The sequence below is a fragment of the Diceros bicornis genome, chromosome 34 (assembly GCF_020826845.1).
Source record: "Diceros bicornis minor isolate mBicDic1 chromosome 34, mDicBic1.mat.cur, whole genome shotgun sequence".
NCBI lineage: Eukaryota > Metazoa > Chordata > Mammalia > Perissodactyla > Rhinocerotidae > Diceros > Diceros bicornis.
Window position 1 is genome coordinate 13951676 of NC_080773.1, and position 18981 is coordinate 13970656.

The following is an 18981-nucleotide window of genomic DNA, read 5'->3' on the forward strand; positions in this document are numbered from 1 at the left end:
GCGGAGTGCGCTTGCGCGCGGCGGGGGTGGTCCGGCCGGGCTCCAGCCTGAAAGGTGCGTGCGGGGCTGGGTCCCAGCGTGGGAGACGTGGAGTGCAGGTACTGTGCGATGTGTGCCTCGGCCCGCCTCGTGTTGTCCTTCCGTCTCTACTGCAACTCTCCTCTTATGTCGTCTTCTGTCCTTTATGTCGCCATTCCTCCCCTTATGTCGCATCCCGCTTAAATCGTCACCACTCCCCGTCTGTCGCCATCACCCTCTTTGTGTTGTCATTAACCCCCTTAACTCGCTTTCGTTCCCTTTAAGCCCCCATTGACACCGTATGTCGCAGTCGCCCTCCTTTAAGTCGCCGTCGCCTTTTTATGTCGCCTGCACTCCTCTTTTGTCGCTATTTCTCCTTTTTGAAATCCTCACTTATCATAAATTGTCATCATACCCCCGTGTCACCTTCGCACACCTCCAGTCACCATCTCCTTAAATCGTGCTCACGCTTGCCTTATGTCATCCTCACCCCTTATGTCTCCGTCCCTCCCATGTCATCTTTGGTCCTTGGACAGTCACCATTCACGTGTCATGCTGCTAGTTTTCCTCATAAGGAGCCACTCTGCCTTACAGTTGTTTTTTGTCCCTCCATGTCTCCGTCATTTCCCCGCCTCACCTCTCTCATAGTAGCCCACCATACGGGGTACTAGACCCATTCCCCGGGGTGTGCCAGAATCCCGGCTCCACCACTAAACCTCCAGGTAGCCTCGGTCACCTGATCACATCTCTGCAATCTCAACCTCTTCATCTGTAAAATGCACACAAGGACGCCTACGTCACGGATGATTGTGAGGATTCTGCGAGTTTATTCTTGTGATATGCCCAGCTTGAGCTGGGGTGATTTGGGCTAATATTCTTATTAACCATGTCACCCTCACCCTCATCCAATCACCTTCATCATTGTCACTCTCCCCCTCCCCCCAGTTGCCTGCATCATTCCTATGGTGTCGTCACACTCCCTGTACCATGATACCCTCTGCCATGGCAGCCACACCACGCCACCCCACGTCACGATCTCCATATTGTCCTCACTTCTGCCACGTCACCGCACCTGAGGGGCTGGCCCATTGGCCATCACGAACCTTGCTCACTTAATCCCTATCTCTTTACTTCGTTGGGGTGAGTGATTCCCCCACCCCCAAAATGAGAGCATTTAGCCGGTGCTGTAGTGGGAGTTGAGGACGCATTGGTTGTGGGGGAGACTATAGATGGCTTACACCCAGACCTCCCTTGAGTTCTAAAATTGGGGGTACAGAGAGATGAGGCAGGTCCCACCACACCTCAGTCAAACCTCAGAAACCCTGAATCCCCAGCTGGGAAGGTAAGTATCTTATTCACTCAACTTGCCTTAGCGAGGCAGTGAAGGACAATGGTTAGCAGTGTGTGCCTGGAGGCTGGAACACTGTGGTTCCCATCTTGGTTCTGACACTTCGTACTTAAATAGTTGCATGACCTTGAGCAAGTGGCTTAACGTCCCTGTGCCTCAGTTGCTACATCTGCAATATGGGAGTGAAAATGCAAGTTACTCATTCAACAAATATTTATTAAGCATGTTCTACGTGCCCAACACTGCTAGGCACTGGGGACACATCACTGAACAAAACAAACAGAGATCCCTGGCCTCATGAATTTACATTCTGGTGGGGATAAGAGGCAATAAGCAAACAGGTAAGTAGATAATATGATGTGTTAGAAGGGAGATGGAGAATGCACAGTAAAGGTTGTAGTTTTAAATAAGGTGAAGGTTTAAACAGGAAAGGTTTTCTGTATGTGGTGACATTTGAACAAAGACTTGAAGGAGGGAAGAGAGCGACGTGGCTATTTGGGGGAAATGCATTCCAAGCAGAGAGAACAGCGAGTGCAAAGGCCCTGAGGTAGGAGTGTGCGTGGAATATTTAAGGAATAGCAAGGAGGCCAGTGAGGAAGGAGAGGGCTGGAGGATGAGGTCAGAGGGATGATGAGGGCAGATCATCTGGGGTCTCATGAGCTGTGGAGAAGACTTTGGCTTTACTCTGAGTGAGGCGGGAGCCACGGGAGGATTCGAAGGAGAAGAGAGACGCCATCTGATGTGACATGAAGCAGCAGCAGCACCTCCAGAACTTCTTCCAAGAATGGATCAGCAAGAGCAACCTGGTTGGAAGGAGAGCCAGAGTCGTCTTCTTAAAGCTGCACTCACATATCCTTTATATTTGGAGAAAGCTTCAAATGTCCTCCGAGATTTGGAAGGGGAGGGGGTGGGGACGTTGGTAGAGTTTTTGAGGCCAAAGCCACCTCTGGGTTCAAGTGCTGTTAGGGACGGAGGGAGGACGGGCAGCTACAGATCTACAGATGATAAACAACAGGAGAGGCAGCTGTCTACACCCGGGACCCTGAGGCAGCTTGGGTTCAAATCCTGGCTCCACCATTTCCCAGCTGTGTCCAATGACATAACCTCTCTGGATCTTTAGTTCACTTATCTGTTCAGTGAGGCTTAAAAAAAGAACTGGGGGGGGCAGGCGTCATGCCATAGTGGTTAAGTTCAGCATGCCGCACTTCAGCAGCCCGGGGTTTGCAGGTTCGGATCCTGGATGTGGACCTACACCACTCGTCAGCCATGCTGTGGCAGCATCCCACATACAAAATAGAGGAAGATTGGCACAGATGTTAGCTCAAGTGAATCTTCCTCAGCACAAAAAAAAAAAAGAATTAAATATATAAAGTGCTTCGAGCAATGCCCGGTTCCATAACTATAAGGAGCCCTATCCTCTTGCCCTACATCCTGCCTTTTCACAGGCTCAGGCCTCCTTCCGGGTGGCAAGGAAAAGACACTCTGCCGTATCTTGTATGCATGCATTGGTTCAACAGTTTAGTGTCCTGGGACAGAACCGAGCTCTGGGTTCAAAGTCCTAGCGACAAACCGATGCTGTGCGACCTGGGCGGTAATTTCCCCGAGCCCTACTGCCTCTGAAAAACAGAGAGAAGAATGCTCCGTTGGGCCAGACGTGTTGTTGTTATTTTTGAACTGAGACATCAGCCATTTCAACTGTGATGCTGCTGTCCCCCTCCCATGCCTTATTTTTCTCCAAGGCACATGTATGTTTCACTTGTTTATTGTCTCACTCCACCAAAAGAATGTCATCTTTAGTAGGGATTTTTTTGTTCTGTTTTGTGCGGTATCTCCAATTTCTAGACAGGGCTTGTCAGCAAGTGGTCACTGAATAAATACTAGTTGAATGAAGAGATGAATGAATGGCCACTGAGCACCTGCCGCGTACTGTCCCTGTGCTGGGTGGTACTGGGGACACAGCAGTGACTGGGACATCCCGGCCCTCCCCTCATGGGTTTCACAGTCCAGTGGGGGAAACAGAGCCGTCACCAGGCAGTGACAGCCCAGAGGGGTCAGGGCCGGGATCGGGGAAGCACAAGCAGGAGGGTCAGAGCTGGGATGGAGAAGCCCAGGGGACAGTCAGAGCCCAAAGAGGGTGCCTGAACCAGCCAGGAGGTCAAGGAGGGCTGCCTGAAGGAGGTGGTACAAGAGCTAATAGAAATGAGCATCATGAAGAGGAGAGAAAGGTGTGCTGGGCAGGAGGAGCAGCCGTGGGAGGGTTTAGTGGTGACTGTGGTTTCAGTTCAAGGAACCGAAAGATAATTAAATACGGCTGGGGCATGAAGGATGGTGAGAGGGTATTTATTAGGAGAAGATCATTCGGGGCTCCGGGAGACTGTCCTGAGGACACTGGGGAGCCACAGAGAGGTTTTGAGCAGCGGAGGGACAAGTCAGACTCAGATGGAGAGGGGCTTGGAGGGGTCGAGTGGAGGCTGAGAGCCAAGGGAAGTGGCTGGAGTGGGGACTCAAGTGGGAGAGGTCAGGTTGAGGCCATTGTGGGAAGAGAAGGGGGAGTGGCAGGGACCCTCAGGAGACCAAGTGGACAAGTCGTGGGGGGCCCAGGACGAGGCCCAGGGCTCCAGGGAAGTCAGGGAGGGCTTTCTGGAGGAGGTGGTACACAGGCTGAGACCTGAAGGATGCGTAGGACAGCTGTCCTTGAAATGGGGACCCGGGGGAGAAGCAGGTTTAGGAGAGATGCTAAGGACAGTTGGGGACATCTGGGGGGAGGTGTCTAGGACGCCATGGGACTTCCAGAGCTGAAGTTCAGGGAAGAGGTGGGAGTTGGAAACAGCTTTGGAGTCAGAAAGTGGACCTAAAGCTGTAATGGTGGGTAAGGTCCAGAGGGGCCTGTCCATGTAGGACCCTAGAGGACGTGGTAAGAAGTTTGCACTTTGTCCCGAAGGCATTGGGGAGCCACAGAGGGGTTTTGAGCAGGGGTAGGACAGCTTAGATTTTTGAGTTCCAATGCAGAAGTATTCATCATTCGTGATGGTTTTTGGTTTTTTTATTTTTACCTATTTAATTGTTTTTCAGACTGAGCATCTTCTCTCCCTAGAAGGGGCACCTTCAAGGGGTCCTTTGAAATAAAGATTCTACTACTAAAAACAAAACAAACAAAAAAGGTTTATAAAACCAGTGCTCTGTTCTGCTTTCTGTAGGCTTGACCGCAGACACTCGATTGTTCAGTCCACAGGGGTCTGCACAATCAAGGGAAAATCGGCTCCTTTAAACGTGAGGACATTTCTGTTTTGAACCATGTGGAAGGTCCATAGGTGTGTAAATGTTCCTGTGGTGTGGCCCGTCCAGGGCTTCCTGTGTGCTTCAGGAGCTGTTTGGCCCCCCACCCTCCTTTGCACTCTCAGAGGGCTAAATCGACCTTGAATCGACCTTGAATTTTACTCTCAGGCTGAAATGCCGTCATCTGCAACCACCCTTCCTGCTCTGGGCTTAGAACACAAGCCGGTTATCATTGTTTGTAAAACAAGTGTTCTTAGGTCTAGAGTGACATCTAAGGAAGTCTTTTCTCAAAGGTTTCCATTCTACTGCTCCATTTCTTCTGTTCTCAACGAACATTTATGAGTGGTTACAATGTGCTGGTCACTGGGTTGGGGGGTCGGGGGGTAGAGGAATAAATCAGACACAGACTTAGCTTTCAAAGGACACATGTAAATTTATCTGTGATAAAAGCATGTACAGGGCACTAGGGGACACACAGATCTCACCAGCCAGCTTGTATGGGGGTTTACTGTGCTGCCTGCCTGCCTGCCATGAATTGTTCCATTGACTTTTCCCAGCAAATGTGAGGTTGGTATATGAGTCTCCTCATTGTTCTGAGAATGAAAGTGAGGCTCAGAGAAGGGAGCCTCTTTTCCCAGTAACACACAGCACTGAGATCTGAAGCCAGGGCTGTGGGACTCCGAGACCCACCCCCTTAAAGCATTCAGAGATGCCCCTGCCACTGCCCCCCAGACGGGTATAAGATGACTCCTGTTTTATAGATGAGGCCAGGAGGGCTCAGAGAAGTAAAGCCCATGCCTGAGGTCACTCAGTAAGAAAGTGACAGAGGTGGGATTTGAACCCTGGACTAAAAGCCAAAACACTTCTGTGGAGGAGAGCAGATCTCCCACCCTCACCGGTGGGTGGGGTGTTCGGGGAGCTGTGACCTAACATATGTCTCAAAAGCCCAGTGAGTTTTGCTTCCTCCTTTTCTGCGGGCTGTGGTGTCACACCCCAAGGCAGGCAGGGCATAGCCAAGGGGATGGGGATATTCTGTGGCCTGGGAGGGGGCACACTTGCTGGCAGAGGTGCCGCGCACACGAGCGAGGAAGCAGAGCATAAGGACCAGCCTGGGCATTGCCCCAGAGCCCCGAGGGGGTTCGAGGTTCCCAGGAACGGAGAGGAGCTGAGGACAATGGCAGCACCCACCAGCCTGGCTCTGTCACCCTAGCTGCCCGTGCCCACCTTCAATTTCACCCTGGCCTGCCCCCCGCCCCAGGATCTGGGGATAGGGGCTTGGGATACTTCTCCAGCTGAGGCCACAGTCCTTTTCTGGAGGCTGGGATGTGGGGGGAGGAGCACCCCAGCTGGTAGTCTGAGCCTCATAATTTAATTTCCTTAGAAGTCCTATGTGCATTTAAAAAATCAAATAGTGGAGCCGGCCCGGTGGCACAGTGGTTAAGTGCCCATGCTCTGCTTTGACGGCCCAGGGTTCTTGGGTTCTATCCCGGGCACGTGCCGACACACCGCTTGTCAAGCCATGGTGTGGCAGCGTCCCGTATAAAGTGGAGGAAGATGGGCACGCACAGATGTTAGCCCAGGGCCAGTCTTCCTCAGGAAAAAGAGGAGGATTGGCAGATGTTAGCTCAGGGCTGATCTGCCTCTCACACACACACACACACACACACAAAATAGTAAGTAAAGGCCTACAATGAAGAGCAACCATCTTTGCAGGAGGTGGGGGTGGTGTGGAATGGGGAGGGGGGGGAAAGGCCTTTTTTTTTTTCTTTTTTGACTGTTAGGAGCCTTAACACAATCACTTAGATTCATTGAGAACTCTTGCATGCCCGTCTTTGCACCTGATGTGTGTGAATTCCTTTAGTTCAAGGAGCCCCTCAGATAGATTTTAGACATCTTAAATTTTATATGCTCGAAACCAAACTCCCAGTCTTTTCCCCAAACTTGTTCCCCCCAAGTCTTCCCCAAATCATCTGTTGGTGCCTCCATCCTTGCAGTTGCTCAGGCCAAAACCCTTGGAGTCACCCTCGACTCCTTTCTTTACTTGGAACCCAGGTCCAGTCAGATGAGAAATCCAGGCGGCTGGTACATTTTCAGAATGTACCCAGACTCTGCCTACTCTTTGCCCCTTGGCTGCCCCTGCCCTGGTCCTGTCCACCCTGTCTCCTGCCCAGGTCATCCCAGCAGCCTCCTCCCTGGTCCCTCCTCTGCCCGTCACCCCCGCCATTCTGTTCCCCACACAGCCAGAGGGAGCCTGTGAGCACCTTGTTAGTTTCCTGTGGCCACAGTAACAAATGACCAGACTGGGCGGCTTAAAACAACAGAAATTTCTTTTCTCAGTTCTGGAGGCCAGAAGTCCAAAATCAAGGTGTTGGCAGGGCCATACCCCTCCAGAGGCTCTAGGGTACATTCCATTCCTTGCCTCTCCCAGACAGTGGTGGCTCCAGGCTAACCTGGGTTTGCAGCCGTGTCCCAGCAATCTCTGCCTCCCTGGTCACGTGGCCTTCTCTGTGTCTTCTCTTTTAGAGACACTTGTCATTGGATTTAGGCCCACCCAGATAATCCAGGATGATCTCTTCTCAAAATCCTTAATTTAATTACCTCTACAAAGCCCCTTTTTCCAAATAAGGTCACATTCACAATTTCCAGGAGTTATGCCCATGTCAGAGGTATCTTTTTTTGAGGGCAGTGTTCAACCCACTACAATACCCAAGGCAGATCAAGTCCCTCCTTTGCTGGGAACCTACCTGTGGCCCCATCCTTCTCAGCACAGTCCAGGCAGCCCTGAACGATCTGGTCCCGTCACCTCTGGCTCATTTCCTCTTCCTCTCCCCGCTGCCCACTCTGCTACAGACACACTGGCCCCCTTGCTCTTCCCTCTCCACACCAGGCACACACCTGCCTCAGGGCCTTTGCACTGACGATTCCATCTGCTTGGAACACTCTTCCTTATGAAGCCCATGTCAGATTCCCCTCCTGAGAAGTTTTTTTTCTCAGTATCCCCTTCTCAGTGAGGCCTTCCCTGATCTTCTTATTTAAGATTGCAAACAATCTCAACCCTAACCCCACCCCTATCCCTCTCGCCTGATTCTCAATAGCACTTATTACTTTCTAACGTATAATTTACTTATTAACTTGTCTTTTGTACCTATTCTCTCATGTCTGTTGACAGCGGTATTCCCAATGCCTAAAACAATACCTGGTGCACAGTAGGTACTCCGTAAATACGTGTAAAATTAATGAACAGCCTCGTGAAAAGTAGGTGCTATTTTTAGCAGGCCCATTTTGCAAATGAGGAAACTGAGGCACAGATGCGTTGTCACTTCTCAAAGGCAAATGGTCACCTAAGTGCTGAGGCTCACATTCAAATCAGGCATCTGGCCCTGGAACCCACAGTATTAATTGCCTCACCAATCTAATCCCATCTAAACCACTTCTCCAGTACTAGTTTTATTTTTCAACACCTTAGGTATATTGCTTTGATAAAAATATAACAGAAGTTAAAATTAAACCCATCATTACAGACCTGTAATCACTGTCCAATTTGAAAGCCGAAAGGTCGCTAACACTTGGAATGAAATCGGTCCCTTTTCTTCCTATTCTGGTTTATTACTGGCCATCCCAGTTCCCCTGCCTCACTATGCTGGGTCTGATCCCTCACATCTCCACACCTCACCTCCCCCTCGGTTTTGCTTTTGTTCACCTTAGCTGCTCTAATTTCACATCACCTGCTGTTCCAACTTCATATTCTTAAAATATTTCTCTCCAAGGCCTTCACAGATAAGAAAAGGCAATCGTTTCCTGCCCCGCGCCTCCCCTCCCCCACCCCCAACCCTTGCGGTCAGCCACCTCTAAGACTATCTTCTGCTTCTCTTGGTGACCTCTGGAGTTCCAAATAACCTTGCTCTGTTGCCGTTTCTTGCTAGATCTATTTCACACCCTCTCCTTTTGTCTCCCTGCAATGAGCAAGGGGATCTAGCTGTGCTCTGCCCCTGCCAATGAGATGGGACTCTAGGGGAAGGGGTTTCCAAATTATCCTTTCAGATCTAGCCTGGATCTTGGGTGAGGGGAAAACCTAGCTCCCTTTTTGGAATTTTCCCTTTTTCTCCCCTTCTTTTTTTAAATCACAGTAATGCATGCGCGTGAAGTTTTTTTTAGGCGACACAACGTGGGACGCGGTAACACCTGTGTTCGCTTTATAGTTATTTCTTAGCCCGCACGATGTTTTTTTCTTTTTTTCTATAAGTCGCTTATATTTCACAATTGGAAAATAGGCGTACAGTAAAAAGCAATCTTAACCCACCCCCAAATCCCGCTCTCAAGGCAACCACATCTGACGCTGTTGCTTCTCGGTACTACGTAATCCTTTTCTGCGTTTATCTGTTGGCTTCCTGCCTGGATGGGGTGAAGGGGGTTCTGCGCCCCTTTCATTGAAAGAGGTGGGCGGGGAGGGGCTTCTCCAGTTTATTTCCCCAGCTGTGGCCTTAAATCCTGCTTGGGAGATATGAGAAGGGAGGTGAAACCCTGGTTATCCCCCTAGCCAGAGCCTGGATTTCAGAAACAAAATTTTAAAAATCCCTATCAAAATATCAGCTGGCTTAAAAAAAAAAAAAATCAAATACTGTCATCCAAACAGACTCCGACAGAAACCCCCACCGCCTCTTTGCCCCACCGAGCTCTTCCCCGCCTATTGTGTGCGTGGGCTGTGTCTTCTGCTGATCTTATCGCTACATTTCGAAACCATATTACTCAACCTTGATCTCTACATTTTATTTTATAAAGTTTTTAATCATTAATTTTATTTATGTATTTGTTTTTGACTAGGTAATACATGCCCATGATACAAAAAGTCACAAGGTTTGTAGACGAGAAAAGATGTGGGGTTCCTTCTTCTCTTTACCTGTGGCCTCCCTACCCCACACCGGGGCTCTGGGGTGGGGTGTGGCAGAGCCCATCATCCAGCCATATACTCCCCCGACCCTGGCCAGCCTGGCGCGACCGTATCCGGGGGTCCGGACCCCCCTTCGCCCCGCCGCGAGCCTGGGCTGGCGCGCGCACTGCGCATACTCTCCGCTGCAGTGGGCGGAGCCTCCTCGGGCCCCGCCCCCTCCTTCCTCCCGCCCCTGCTCAGCCTGTTGGGGCAGAAGCTGGGGCCCCACGGAGGTAGCAGCTGCCGCCTGCGGAGTAAGACCGAGGCTCCTTTGGAGTAGGGTGAGGAGGCTGGCTGGTGGGGATGGGATGGGGGCTTGCGGGGAGGCCGCGATGGCCCCCGGCTCCCGGCCTGAGCTGTCTGGTGGGTACCTGAGAGTGAGAGCAGAGGAGCCACCTGCAAAATGCACCCTGGATAGTCCCAGGGCTGGGGAAAGCCAGGCACAAATTTGGGGGGCTCCGCTGACCCCATCCAGAGCCGCCTTTTGAGAAATGTCTAGATTAGAGCTCAGAGAAGGGAAGATGCAAACGGGGAGGAGTGTGGGCGCCCATGAGGAGCAGAGTAGGCGCTAAGGGCGACAGGGTGGGCACTGCAGAGTCATGGGAAGAAAGCAAAAGCATTGGATCTCGAGGGATTTTGAAATCCCTGCTGACCAGTGGTCAGCTTCCTCCTTTGGGGTGCGGGGCGCTGTGCCAATGGCCCCCGTGATCACGGATAAGGAAACGCGGTGGATCCTGTGATCCCAAGACTGCTCAGCCTTCTATGATTTCCCCCAAAAGCCCAGAGCACGCCACACAGTGCCAGCTTTTGTTCCCCACAGTTCGGAGACCCTGACACACCCACTTGCCCACCTGGGCTCTGCCTATCCGTCGGCTGCCTGGCAAGATGAAGCCTAAACTGATGTACCAGGAGGTAGGTGGATGGGGGCCCCAGTGGGGAGGGGCTGGGTGCAGTGGAGGGCGGGTGCCCCGTCAAGTTGTCCTGTCACCCCCCTACCATCCGCGTCCCCCAGCTGAAGGTGCCTGCTGAGGAGCCTGCCAACGAGCTGCCCATGAATGAGATCGAGGCGTGGAAGGCTGCAGAGAAGGTAAGAGCCCACCGCCACCCTCGGTCTGTCTCAGGCATGGGCTGGGCTGCGCCTCCTTGGGCTGGCTGATCGCCTCCTCCTCCCCACAGAAAGCCCGTTGGGTCTTGCTGGTCCTCATTCTGGCGGTGGTGGGCTTCGGCGCTCTTATGACTCAGCTCTTTCTATGGGAATACGGCGATTTGCATCTCTTTGGACCCAACCAGCGACCAGCCCCCTGCTATGACCCTTGCGAGTAAGTGGGGGGGCTCGGCTCGGATGGTGGGGGGAGGGGCCCTGCCAGGCCAGGGATGCCTACGTACACACTAAGTGGGGCCTGAGTCAGCCACACCAGTGCCCCTAACAGAGTGAGGTGGTCGCAGACTCCCCAGTGCGACATCACGGGTTCTTCCCTCCATGCTCGCCCCCGTCCCCCACACTGTTCCCATGGCAGCCACAGCATCATCTTCTATCCAGGTCTGTGAACAGACAGGCGCACACAGACACACGTGGCATCTTCCACCCTCATCTGTGGACATACACAACCTTCCTTCCACACCTCTAGACAGACAAATGGACAGACCCACAGAGAATGATGAGGACAGGCACACACAAATACACAGTCTTCCATCCTCCGTGGGCCGACAGGTGAGCACTCACATTCCAGCCGGTCGTCTCTGGCCCCCTATGGCTGATACTGCCCCCCATCCCCCAGAGCAGTGCTGGTGGAGAGCATTCCCGAGGGCCTGGACTTCCCCAATGCGTCTACAGCCAACCCCTCCACCAGCCAGGCCTGGCTGGGCCTGCTCGCTGGTGCCCACAGCAGCCTGGACATCGCCTCCTTCTACTGGACCCTCACCAACAATGATACCCACACTCAGGAGCCCTCTGCCCAGCAGGTACCTGGCAACCTGGGCCCTGGCCAGTAGCAGGGGCAGTGGGAGGCATTGGTGGGGGGTGCAGGGGATTCCCGTGCAGCCGGGGAGACAGGTGGGCATGTCTCAAACAGCAGGTTGGACACAGGTGTTTGGAAGCAGCTGTTCACACGGCCCTCTGGACCGGGGGCATTTGTCACGGTCATCTGGAGGCCTCTGAATGTCAGGGTGTGGGTTTAGTTACAGGGGATTAGGCTGGCAGATGTCGCCCGCCCACAAGCTGCCCTGACCCTGTCCCACAAAGAAATGGAAGAGCGGAGGGAGTAAGAGCCCAGCTTCAAGCCAGGCTGCCCCTTCCCCACTGTGTAACCTTGGGCAGGTCATCCCACCTCTCTGGCTTCAGTGTCTTCATCTGTAGAATGGGGCCAATATATAGCACCCGCCTCTTGTGAGGATGAAACAGGTTAATCCATGCAAATTATAGCACGGTGCCTGGCGCAGACTCAACCTTTAGAAGCGTTTGCTGTTAGATCCTTGTTGTGATCTGCAGACGACCTAAAAGGCATAAAACTTCAAGGTTTGAAAAGGAACAGCTTCAGTGGATAAGCCCTTGATCGAAAAACATAATGAATGTGTCCCTTCTTTTTTCCTCTCCCTGCTGGCTCTTTTTGCCAGAAGTGGGCTTAAAATTTCTTAAAATTCCTTAAGTACTGCCTGAAAAGATAATGACAACCGTTAAAAATGGTGTGAGCTCCCACTCCCTGCTGGCTCCCACTGGAGTCGCTCAAAGCACAGACGTGGGAGGCAGACGGTCTGGGTTCAAATGCCACTCCAGCATGGAGTTCTCCGACGCTCGGTCTCCTCACCTGCTCCTCGGGGACTATACTCAGACCTGCCTCATTGTTAAGAGTGGTGAGAATCCAGTGAGCTCAGACGTGAAGGGGCTTAGAGTGGGGCCCGGCTCTCAGTGGGAACCAGGGAGTAGTTGGCTGTTACTATTACTGTTATTGGCATCATCAAACCTCACCCCTACCTTCCCAGACCTCCAGCCTGCGCCGTGCCCCCAGCATCCCTCCAACATTCTGTATGGTGCCTGGAGCCCCCTGCAGTGCCAGGCTTGACCTTCCAAAGCAGGATCTTGGGAAGGGCAGAAATGACAGGGAGGCCCTGGTGGGGCTCAGAGCGGCCAGTTATTAAAACAGATAAAGAAGGGTTTTAATATCTTAACCTGTAAAGCCATCCCCAGTCGTATTGGCTAATGTAAAGCCTGGTCACTCCTGACGACATCTGGAAGCCCACTCTCAAAGCAACTCTGAGGGGTGCTGCGTGAGGTTGAAGAGCCGCTGGCCCAGCCCCTCGGAGGCTTTCCTCTTCCCCCAGGGCGAGGAGGTCTTCCGGCAGCTCCAGACCCTGGCACCTCGAGGGGTGAAGGTCCGCATTGCCGTGAGCAAGCCCAACGGGCCCCAGCCACAGGCGGACCTGCAGGCCCTGCTGCAGAGCGGTGAGCTAGAGGGCAGCTGGGGGCGGGCCAGGCCTGCGGCTGCCCGAGCTGACACCTGACCACCACCCCTGTCGGTTGCAGGTGCCCAGGTCCGCGTGGTGGACATGCAGAAGCTGACCCATGGGGTCCTGCACACCAAGTTCTGGGTGGTGGACCAGACCCACTTCTACATCGGCAGCGCCAACATGGACTGGCGCTCCCTGACCCAGGTCTGCCTGTGCCCTGCCCATACCCTTCCAGGCTATTCCCTGCCCCACGGCGCCCGGCCTCCAGCTGCACCCCTCTTCATTCTCAGAGTCCCCTCCCTCCAGTCTCTGCAATGGCTTTCTTCCCACCTCCTACCAGGCCTCCCTAAATGTCCCCAAATCCAGCCCTCTACTGCCTTCCCCCTGCTCATGGAAGCCTGGGGCTCCCTCTGACCTCCGATGGTAGCTGCCAGCCCCTCTCCAGGGCATTCAAGGCCCTGCCACTATTTGGCCTTCATTCTTTATTCCCTGAGTGCCTGCTCTCAGCCCAGCCCTGTTCTGCGTGACGCTAGGAACATGGTAGTAACAGATGGACCCATTGGAATTCCCAGTCCAGTGTGGACACAGGCCGGTCACGGCAGCATCAGCCCAGAGGGGTCAAGGCTGGAATGGGGGGAGCACAAGCAGAGTGGTCAGGGCCAGGATGGGGGACCCAACCTGGCGTACCAGGGAAGGTCTTCCAAGGAGGTGACTATTAATCTGATATGTGAAGGACCTGCAGAAATTAGCACAAGACAGGAAGGAGGGTTCAGCTTAGGCAATGATCATTTGCTCAAGAAATCTTTCCCAAGTCCCTAATCTCACCAAGTCCGCGGGGAGATGCTAAAAGATACAGCCGTGGCTGAGCCATCCCCAGTGCCTGTGCTCTCCGACCAACAGGGAGACAGGTTTGTCTCCAGAGAGAGTGATGAGGGAAACCCTGAGAGCCCAGAGGCATGCCTGACGCAGGCTGGGCAGTCAGGGGGGCCTCCTGGAGGAGGAAACTGTCAGCTGAGACCTAAGAATGAGTTGGAGCTAGCTCAGGGGAGGGTAGAAGCCACAGCACATGCAGAAGTTCAGGAAACCTGGAGCTTTGGGATAACTGAATGATTTTCACCAAAACAACTCAAGATTCTTTAGTCTTGAGTCAAGTTCACGCCCATCCCAGGACTTTAGCTATGGCGGGGGGAGGTGTACTGAGGGACAGAAAGAGGGGAGACGGGGCAGAGAGGGGGAAGATTGAGGGGAAAGGTCAGGAAGGGGGGCCAGGGGGCCCAGGGTGTCCATGTTGTCTATGAGCACCAGGCCACTCCCCCCGGGCTCAGCACTGCCCTCCCGCAGGTCAAGGAGCTGGGCGTGGTCATGTACAACTGCAGCTGCCTGGCCCGAGACCTGACCAAGATCTTCGAGGCCTACTGGTACCTGGGCCAGGCTGGCAGCTCCATCCCGTCCACCTGGCCCCGGCCCTATGACACCCGCTACAATCAGGAGACACCGATGGAGATCTGCCTCAACGGAACCCCGGCCCTGGCCTACCTGGCAGTGAGTCTGAGGGAGGAGGGGCCTGTCACACCCTGGCCACATGCCATCCCTCACGGCCTCCATCGTGCCCTGCCCAGTGACTGGAGGAGGGGGGGTCCTGACTGCCAGCCCTCACTCCTGCTCCCCTTGGTCAGCGGCCTGGGCTATGTCCCAACCTCTCTAGGCCTCAGTTGTCTTTAGAAAATGGTTACCACAATATTGACAACTTCTTAGGGCTCAGAGGGTCATGCTTCCCAAGCCCCTGGTGAAGCTGCCCAGAATAGCTGCCTGGGGCTCTTTCCATTTAAATCCATTAAAATTAAATACGGTTAAAAGTTCAGTTCTTCGGTCACATGAGCCACATTTCAAGTGCTCAGTGGCCACATGTAGCAAGTGGCTGCCATATGGGACAGTACAGAGAAAGACCATTTCCATCACTGCGGAAAGTTCTATTGGATAGCGCTGGTCGCTGCCCCGGGCAGATACTGAGCCCTCTAGACGAGGCACTGCTGTTTTTAACTGTTGATGTTTTCATCACTTGGAGTTGCCAACCTGGGTCCCCTTCTGTCTCCCTAGCAAGTCACCTGGGCAAGCCCAGAGTCATGGCGGAGGGCGCCCCACAACAGTGGGTGCAGGGCCGCCCGATTCATTGGGGTCCTTAGCCCCAGTGGTCTCCCGCAGGGCATTAGGGTTCCCTGTTACCACTTCCTCTTTCAGAGCTTGAATTTGCTTATCTGTCAGGAGGGCGGAGGGAGCTGGATTAAGAGCGGTGGCTTGGGCACATGAGGAGTGCCGTTGGGGTGGGCTGTGAGCAAGTCAGGGACAAAAGTGATTAGAGCAGAGGTCCCCGGGCCTGAACGCGTGCATCAGAAGCACCAGGAGGGCTTGTTACAACCCAGGTTCCCGGGCCCCACCATGGCACCCTGATTCAGTATGCCGTGTGCAGTGAGGCCCAGGAATCTGCAGTTCTAACGAGTTCCTGGGTGATGCTGTTGCTGCTGGACTGGGGACCTTATGTCGAGAACCCCTGCATTAGAGCATAAATTCTGAAAACAGTCTAGGTTTAAATCCTGGCTCCGTTTATCAGCTGTGTGACCTTAGGCAGGGCTCTTACCCTCTCTGAGCCTCAGTTTCCTCACCTGCGATAATTATCCTCTGGTAATTATCCCTCCACTTCACGGAGGCTGGGGATTCAGTGAGTCCCCCAGGACCTGCCTTGTGACGAGCTGGGGTCCACTGTGGCAGTGCCCCTGGCAGGGCACGTGTCTTGAGTGTCCCCTTGCCCCCAGAGCGCGCCCCCACCGCTGTGTCCGAGTGGCCGCACCCCAGACCTGAAGGCCCTGCTCAATGTGGTGGACAATGCCCGGAGTTTCATCTACGTCGCGGTCATGAACTACCTGCCCACCATGGAGTTCTCCCACCCGCATAGGTACTGCTGGGCGCTTGGCCAGGGCTCGGGGCAGGGAGCTCGCATGAATAGAAGAAGAGATGGGAGAGGGAGTGACAGGGCCAGAAAGCAGGCAAGGGACAGATGGAGTGGAAGCCGTGGGGAGAGGCAGAGAGACAGAGGGGACAGGGAGAGGGTTCCGGGCACTCGCAACAGGGAAAAGGGGACAGAGAAAAGGATGAGAACATTGGGGTTGGGGGCAGAGATGGAGACTGGAGGCCTGAGGCAGGGATGTGGGATGTGGGATTTCCAGAGGTAGGGAGCATGAGCTGGAAATGGATGAGGGGCTGGGGATGGAGGCTAAGAATACTGGGGTTTGGGGCAGCAGGGTTAGGGTTTGTGATCTGGGATAGGAAGGGGGTGGTTAGGCTTGGGGGGCTCAGAGAAGGTAGTCTGGGGGCAGCAGACATGATGATGGGAAGACTGGGTTTTGGGGCCAGGAATGGGAGCCAGAAACAGGATAGGGGATGTGGGATTTAAAGAGGCAGGAACAGGACTGGGGCTCCAGATGTAGAGGTGGGGTGCTCTTGGGGTTGGAGGCTCTTGGAAGCTGAAGCAGGGCCCAGGCCTGGCTCCCCGAAGCTGAGGGGGAGGCCTGTGGATAGAGCTGCTCTCCACACCCTGCACCCCCCAAGGTTCTGGCCCGCCATTGACGACGGGCTGCGGCGGGCTGCCTACGAGCGGGGCGTGAAGGTGCGCCTGCTGGTCAGCTGCTGGGGACACTCTGACCCCTCCATGCGGGCCTTCCTGCTCTCCCTGGCCGCGCTGCGCGACAACCACACCCACTCCGACATCCAGGTGGTAAGCACTGCCCCTCACCCACCCCGCAGCCCCGTGCGGGGCAGTCCTGGGGACCAGCCCTCGTGGAAGTCACCTCTCATCTGACAGGGACACCCAGAGTGAGCCGTGCCACATGGGGGGACCACGGGGCAGGGCCGGGATGGGGGGCACAGGCAGAGGGGTCAGGGCCGGGACGGGGGGACCCGGGCAGAGGGGTCAGGGCCGGGGCGGGGGGACCCGGGCAGAGGGGTCAGGGCCGGGACGGGGGGACCCGGGCAGAGGGGTCAGGGCCGGGACGGGGGGTCACGGGCAGAGGGGTCAGGGCCGGGACGGGGGTTCACGGGCAGAGGGGTCAGGGCCGGGATGGGGGGCACGGGCAGAGGGGTCAGGGCCGGGACGGGGGGACCCGGGCAGAGGGGTCAGGGCCTGGACGGGGGGACCCGGGCAGAGGGGTCAGGGCCGGGATACGGGGACCCAGGCAGAGGGGTCAGGGCCGGGATGGGGGGGCACGGGCAGAGGGGTCAGGGCCGAGATGGGGGGCACAGGCAGAGGGGTCAGGGCCGGGATGGGGGCGTACAGGCGGAGGGGTCAGGGCCGGGATGGGGGCGTACAGGCGGAGGGGTCAGGGCCCGGATGGGGTGGGGCCAGGTGGAGGGGTCAGGGCCGGGATAAGGGGCGCCCAGATGGAGCGGTCAAAGCCAGGATGGGGGGCCCGGGCAGAGGGATCAGAGCTGCGATAAGGGGGCCCTGGGTGGAGGGGTCAGGGCTGGGATGGGGGGTGCCCGGGCAGAGGGGTCAGAGCCAGGATAGGGGGAGCCCGGGCAGAGGGGTCAGAGCTGAGGTGGGTGGCACAGGCAAAGGGGGATCAGGGCCAGGATGAGGGGGACCACAGAGGAAGCACCTGCCACAGCCTGAGAGGTCAAGAAAGACTTTCTGGAAATGGGGACATCTGAGGTGAGAGCTAAGGGACAAAAAGGAGCCACTCTATTCTAGAGGGAACCGGGGCATATGAGGTGACTAGGGCGTCCCTCTCAGCCGGCGTTCACTGAGTACCCACTCCGCTGGCCCTGTTCTGGCCCCGAGGGTTCCAGGGGAAGCAGCAGAGTCCCCAGTCCTGCAGACCCGGTTCCACTGCCTCCCTAGACCCTGGGGCTTCTCTGACCCCGCCCTGCATCCCACGCGTCTTCCCATTCTCTCCTCCCCCGCAGAAACTCTTTGTGGTCCCTGCGGACGAGGCCCAGGCCCGAATCCCTTACGCCCGCGTCAACCACAACAAGTACATGGTGACTGAACGTGCCACCTACATCGGTGAGTGTCCCCAACTCCGCTGGGGGACTGAAGGGGGGTCCAGGCATGGCCATGGCCCGACTCTCTGCCCCCGCCCCGTAGGAACCTCCAACTGGTCGGGCAGCTACTTCACGGAGACGGCGGGCACCTCGCTGCTGGTGACCCAGAACGGGCGGGGCGGCCTGCGGAGCCAGCTGGAGGCCGTTTTCCTGAGGGACTGGGACTCCCCTTACAGCCATGACCTGGACACCTCAGCCGACAGCGTGGGCAACGCCTGTCGCCTGCTCTGAGGCCTGCGAGGCCCCCACGGACCCAGAGGTCCTGGGTCCCGGTCCCTATCCCCGTGCCCCAGCTTCTGTCTGCCCCGTTGTGGCTCCACGGGCTCTCCTCTGCTCTCCCACCTCTACCTCCACCCCCGCCGGCCTGACGCTGTGGCCCCTGGACCCAGCCGAGCTGGGGGAGGGATCTGCCCCCAAAGAAGTGGGGGTGCATGCTGGGCCCGGCCCCCTGGCCCACCCCCCTTCCCAGGACAAAGAGGGTGCAAGGTTATAATAATAAGTAAATGACTTGTCTGTACAGCCCATGCCTGACTGACTGGTGTGAGGTGGGGTGTCAGGGTAAGGGACCACTGGCATGGGCCTCTGTGGGGACATTTCTGAGCCCTCAGCATGTGACCACTGGGGTTTGGTGTGCGCTGAGCCCTCAGCGGGTGACCATCATGGGCTGGCGTGTGCTGAGCATGCAGCGTGACCGCGTGGGCTGGCATGAACGGAGCCTCATGTAGCCAGCGCGGGGTGGTATGTGCTACCCAGTCAGCATGTCCCCAGCCAGACGAGCACGCGCTGAACCATCGCCATATCCCAAGGGTGGACTTGCATGTCGGAGCGCCGGAGCATGCACCACGCGTGAACGTGTGCCTGCCGAGTGAATTTA

The 18981-nt window shown here is 55.6% G+C and overlaps 1 protein-coding gene across 2 annotated transcripts; it reads left to right on the plus strand.

Annotated features, from left to right (window-relative positions):
- The first annotated feature begins 62 nt into the window (after nt 1-62).
- PLD3 (phospholipase D family member 3) lies at nt 63-18629 on the plus strand. Of its 2 annotated transcripts, XM_058529340.1 has the most exons (13): nt 63-98; nt 9464-9496; nt 10390-10481; nt 10582-10656; nt 10746-10888; nt 11348-11531; nt 12888-13008; nt 13090-13217; nt 14355-14555; nt 15824-15963; nt 16617-16782; nt 17970-18069; nt 18151-18629. In XM_058529340.1, the coding sequence occupies exons 3-13, from the start codon at nt 10455-10457 to the stop codon at nt 18336-18338; spliced, it is 1473 nt and encodes a 490-aa protein (XP_058385323.1). In that variant the 5' UTR covers nt 63-98; nt 9464-9496; nt 10390-10454; the 3' UTR covers nt 18339-18629. The 2 variants fall into 2 exon arrangements, with proteins under 2 accessions (XP_058385323.1, XP_058385322.1); XM_058529339.1 differs by lacking the exons at nt 63-98; nt 9464-9496 and adding an exon at nt 9743-9850.
- Nucleotides 18630-18981: the final 352 nt, after the last annotated feature.

Bases quoted from the DNA above. Each gene is read 5' to 3' on its own strand.
- PLD3 (XM_058529340.1), top strand. From the start codon at position 10,455: ATGAAGCCTAAACTGATGTACCAGGAG. The intron at 10,482-10,581 runs GTAGGTGGATGG...CGCGTCCCCCAG, and splicing joins CTAAACTGATGTACCAGGAG to CTGAAGGTGCCTGCTGAGGA. The intron at 18,070-18,150 runs GTGAGTGTCCCC...CCCGCCCCGTAG, and splicing joins TGAACGTGCCACCTACATCG to GAACCTCCAACTGGTCGGGC.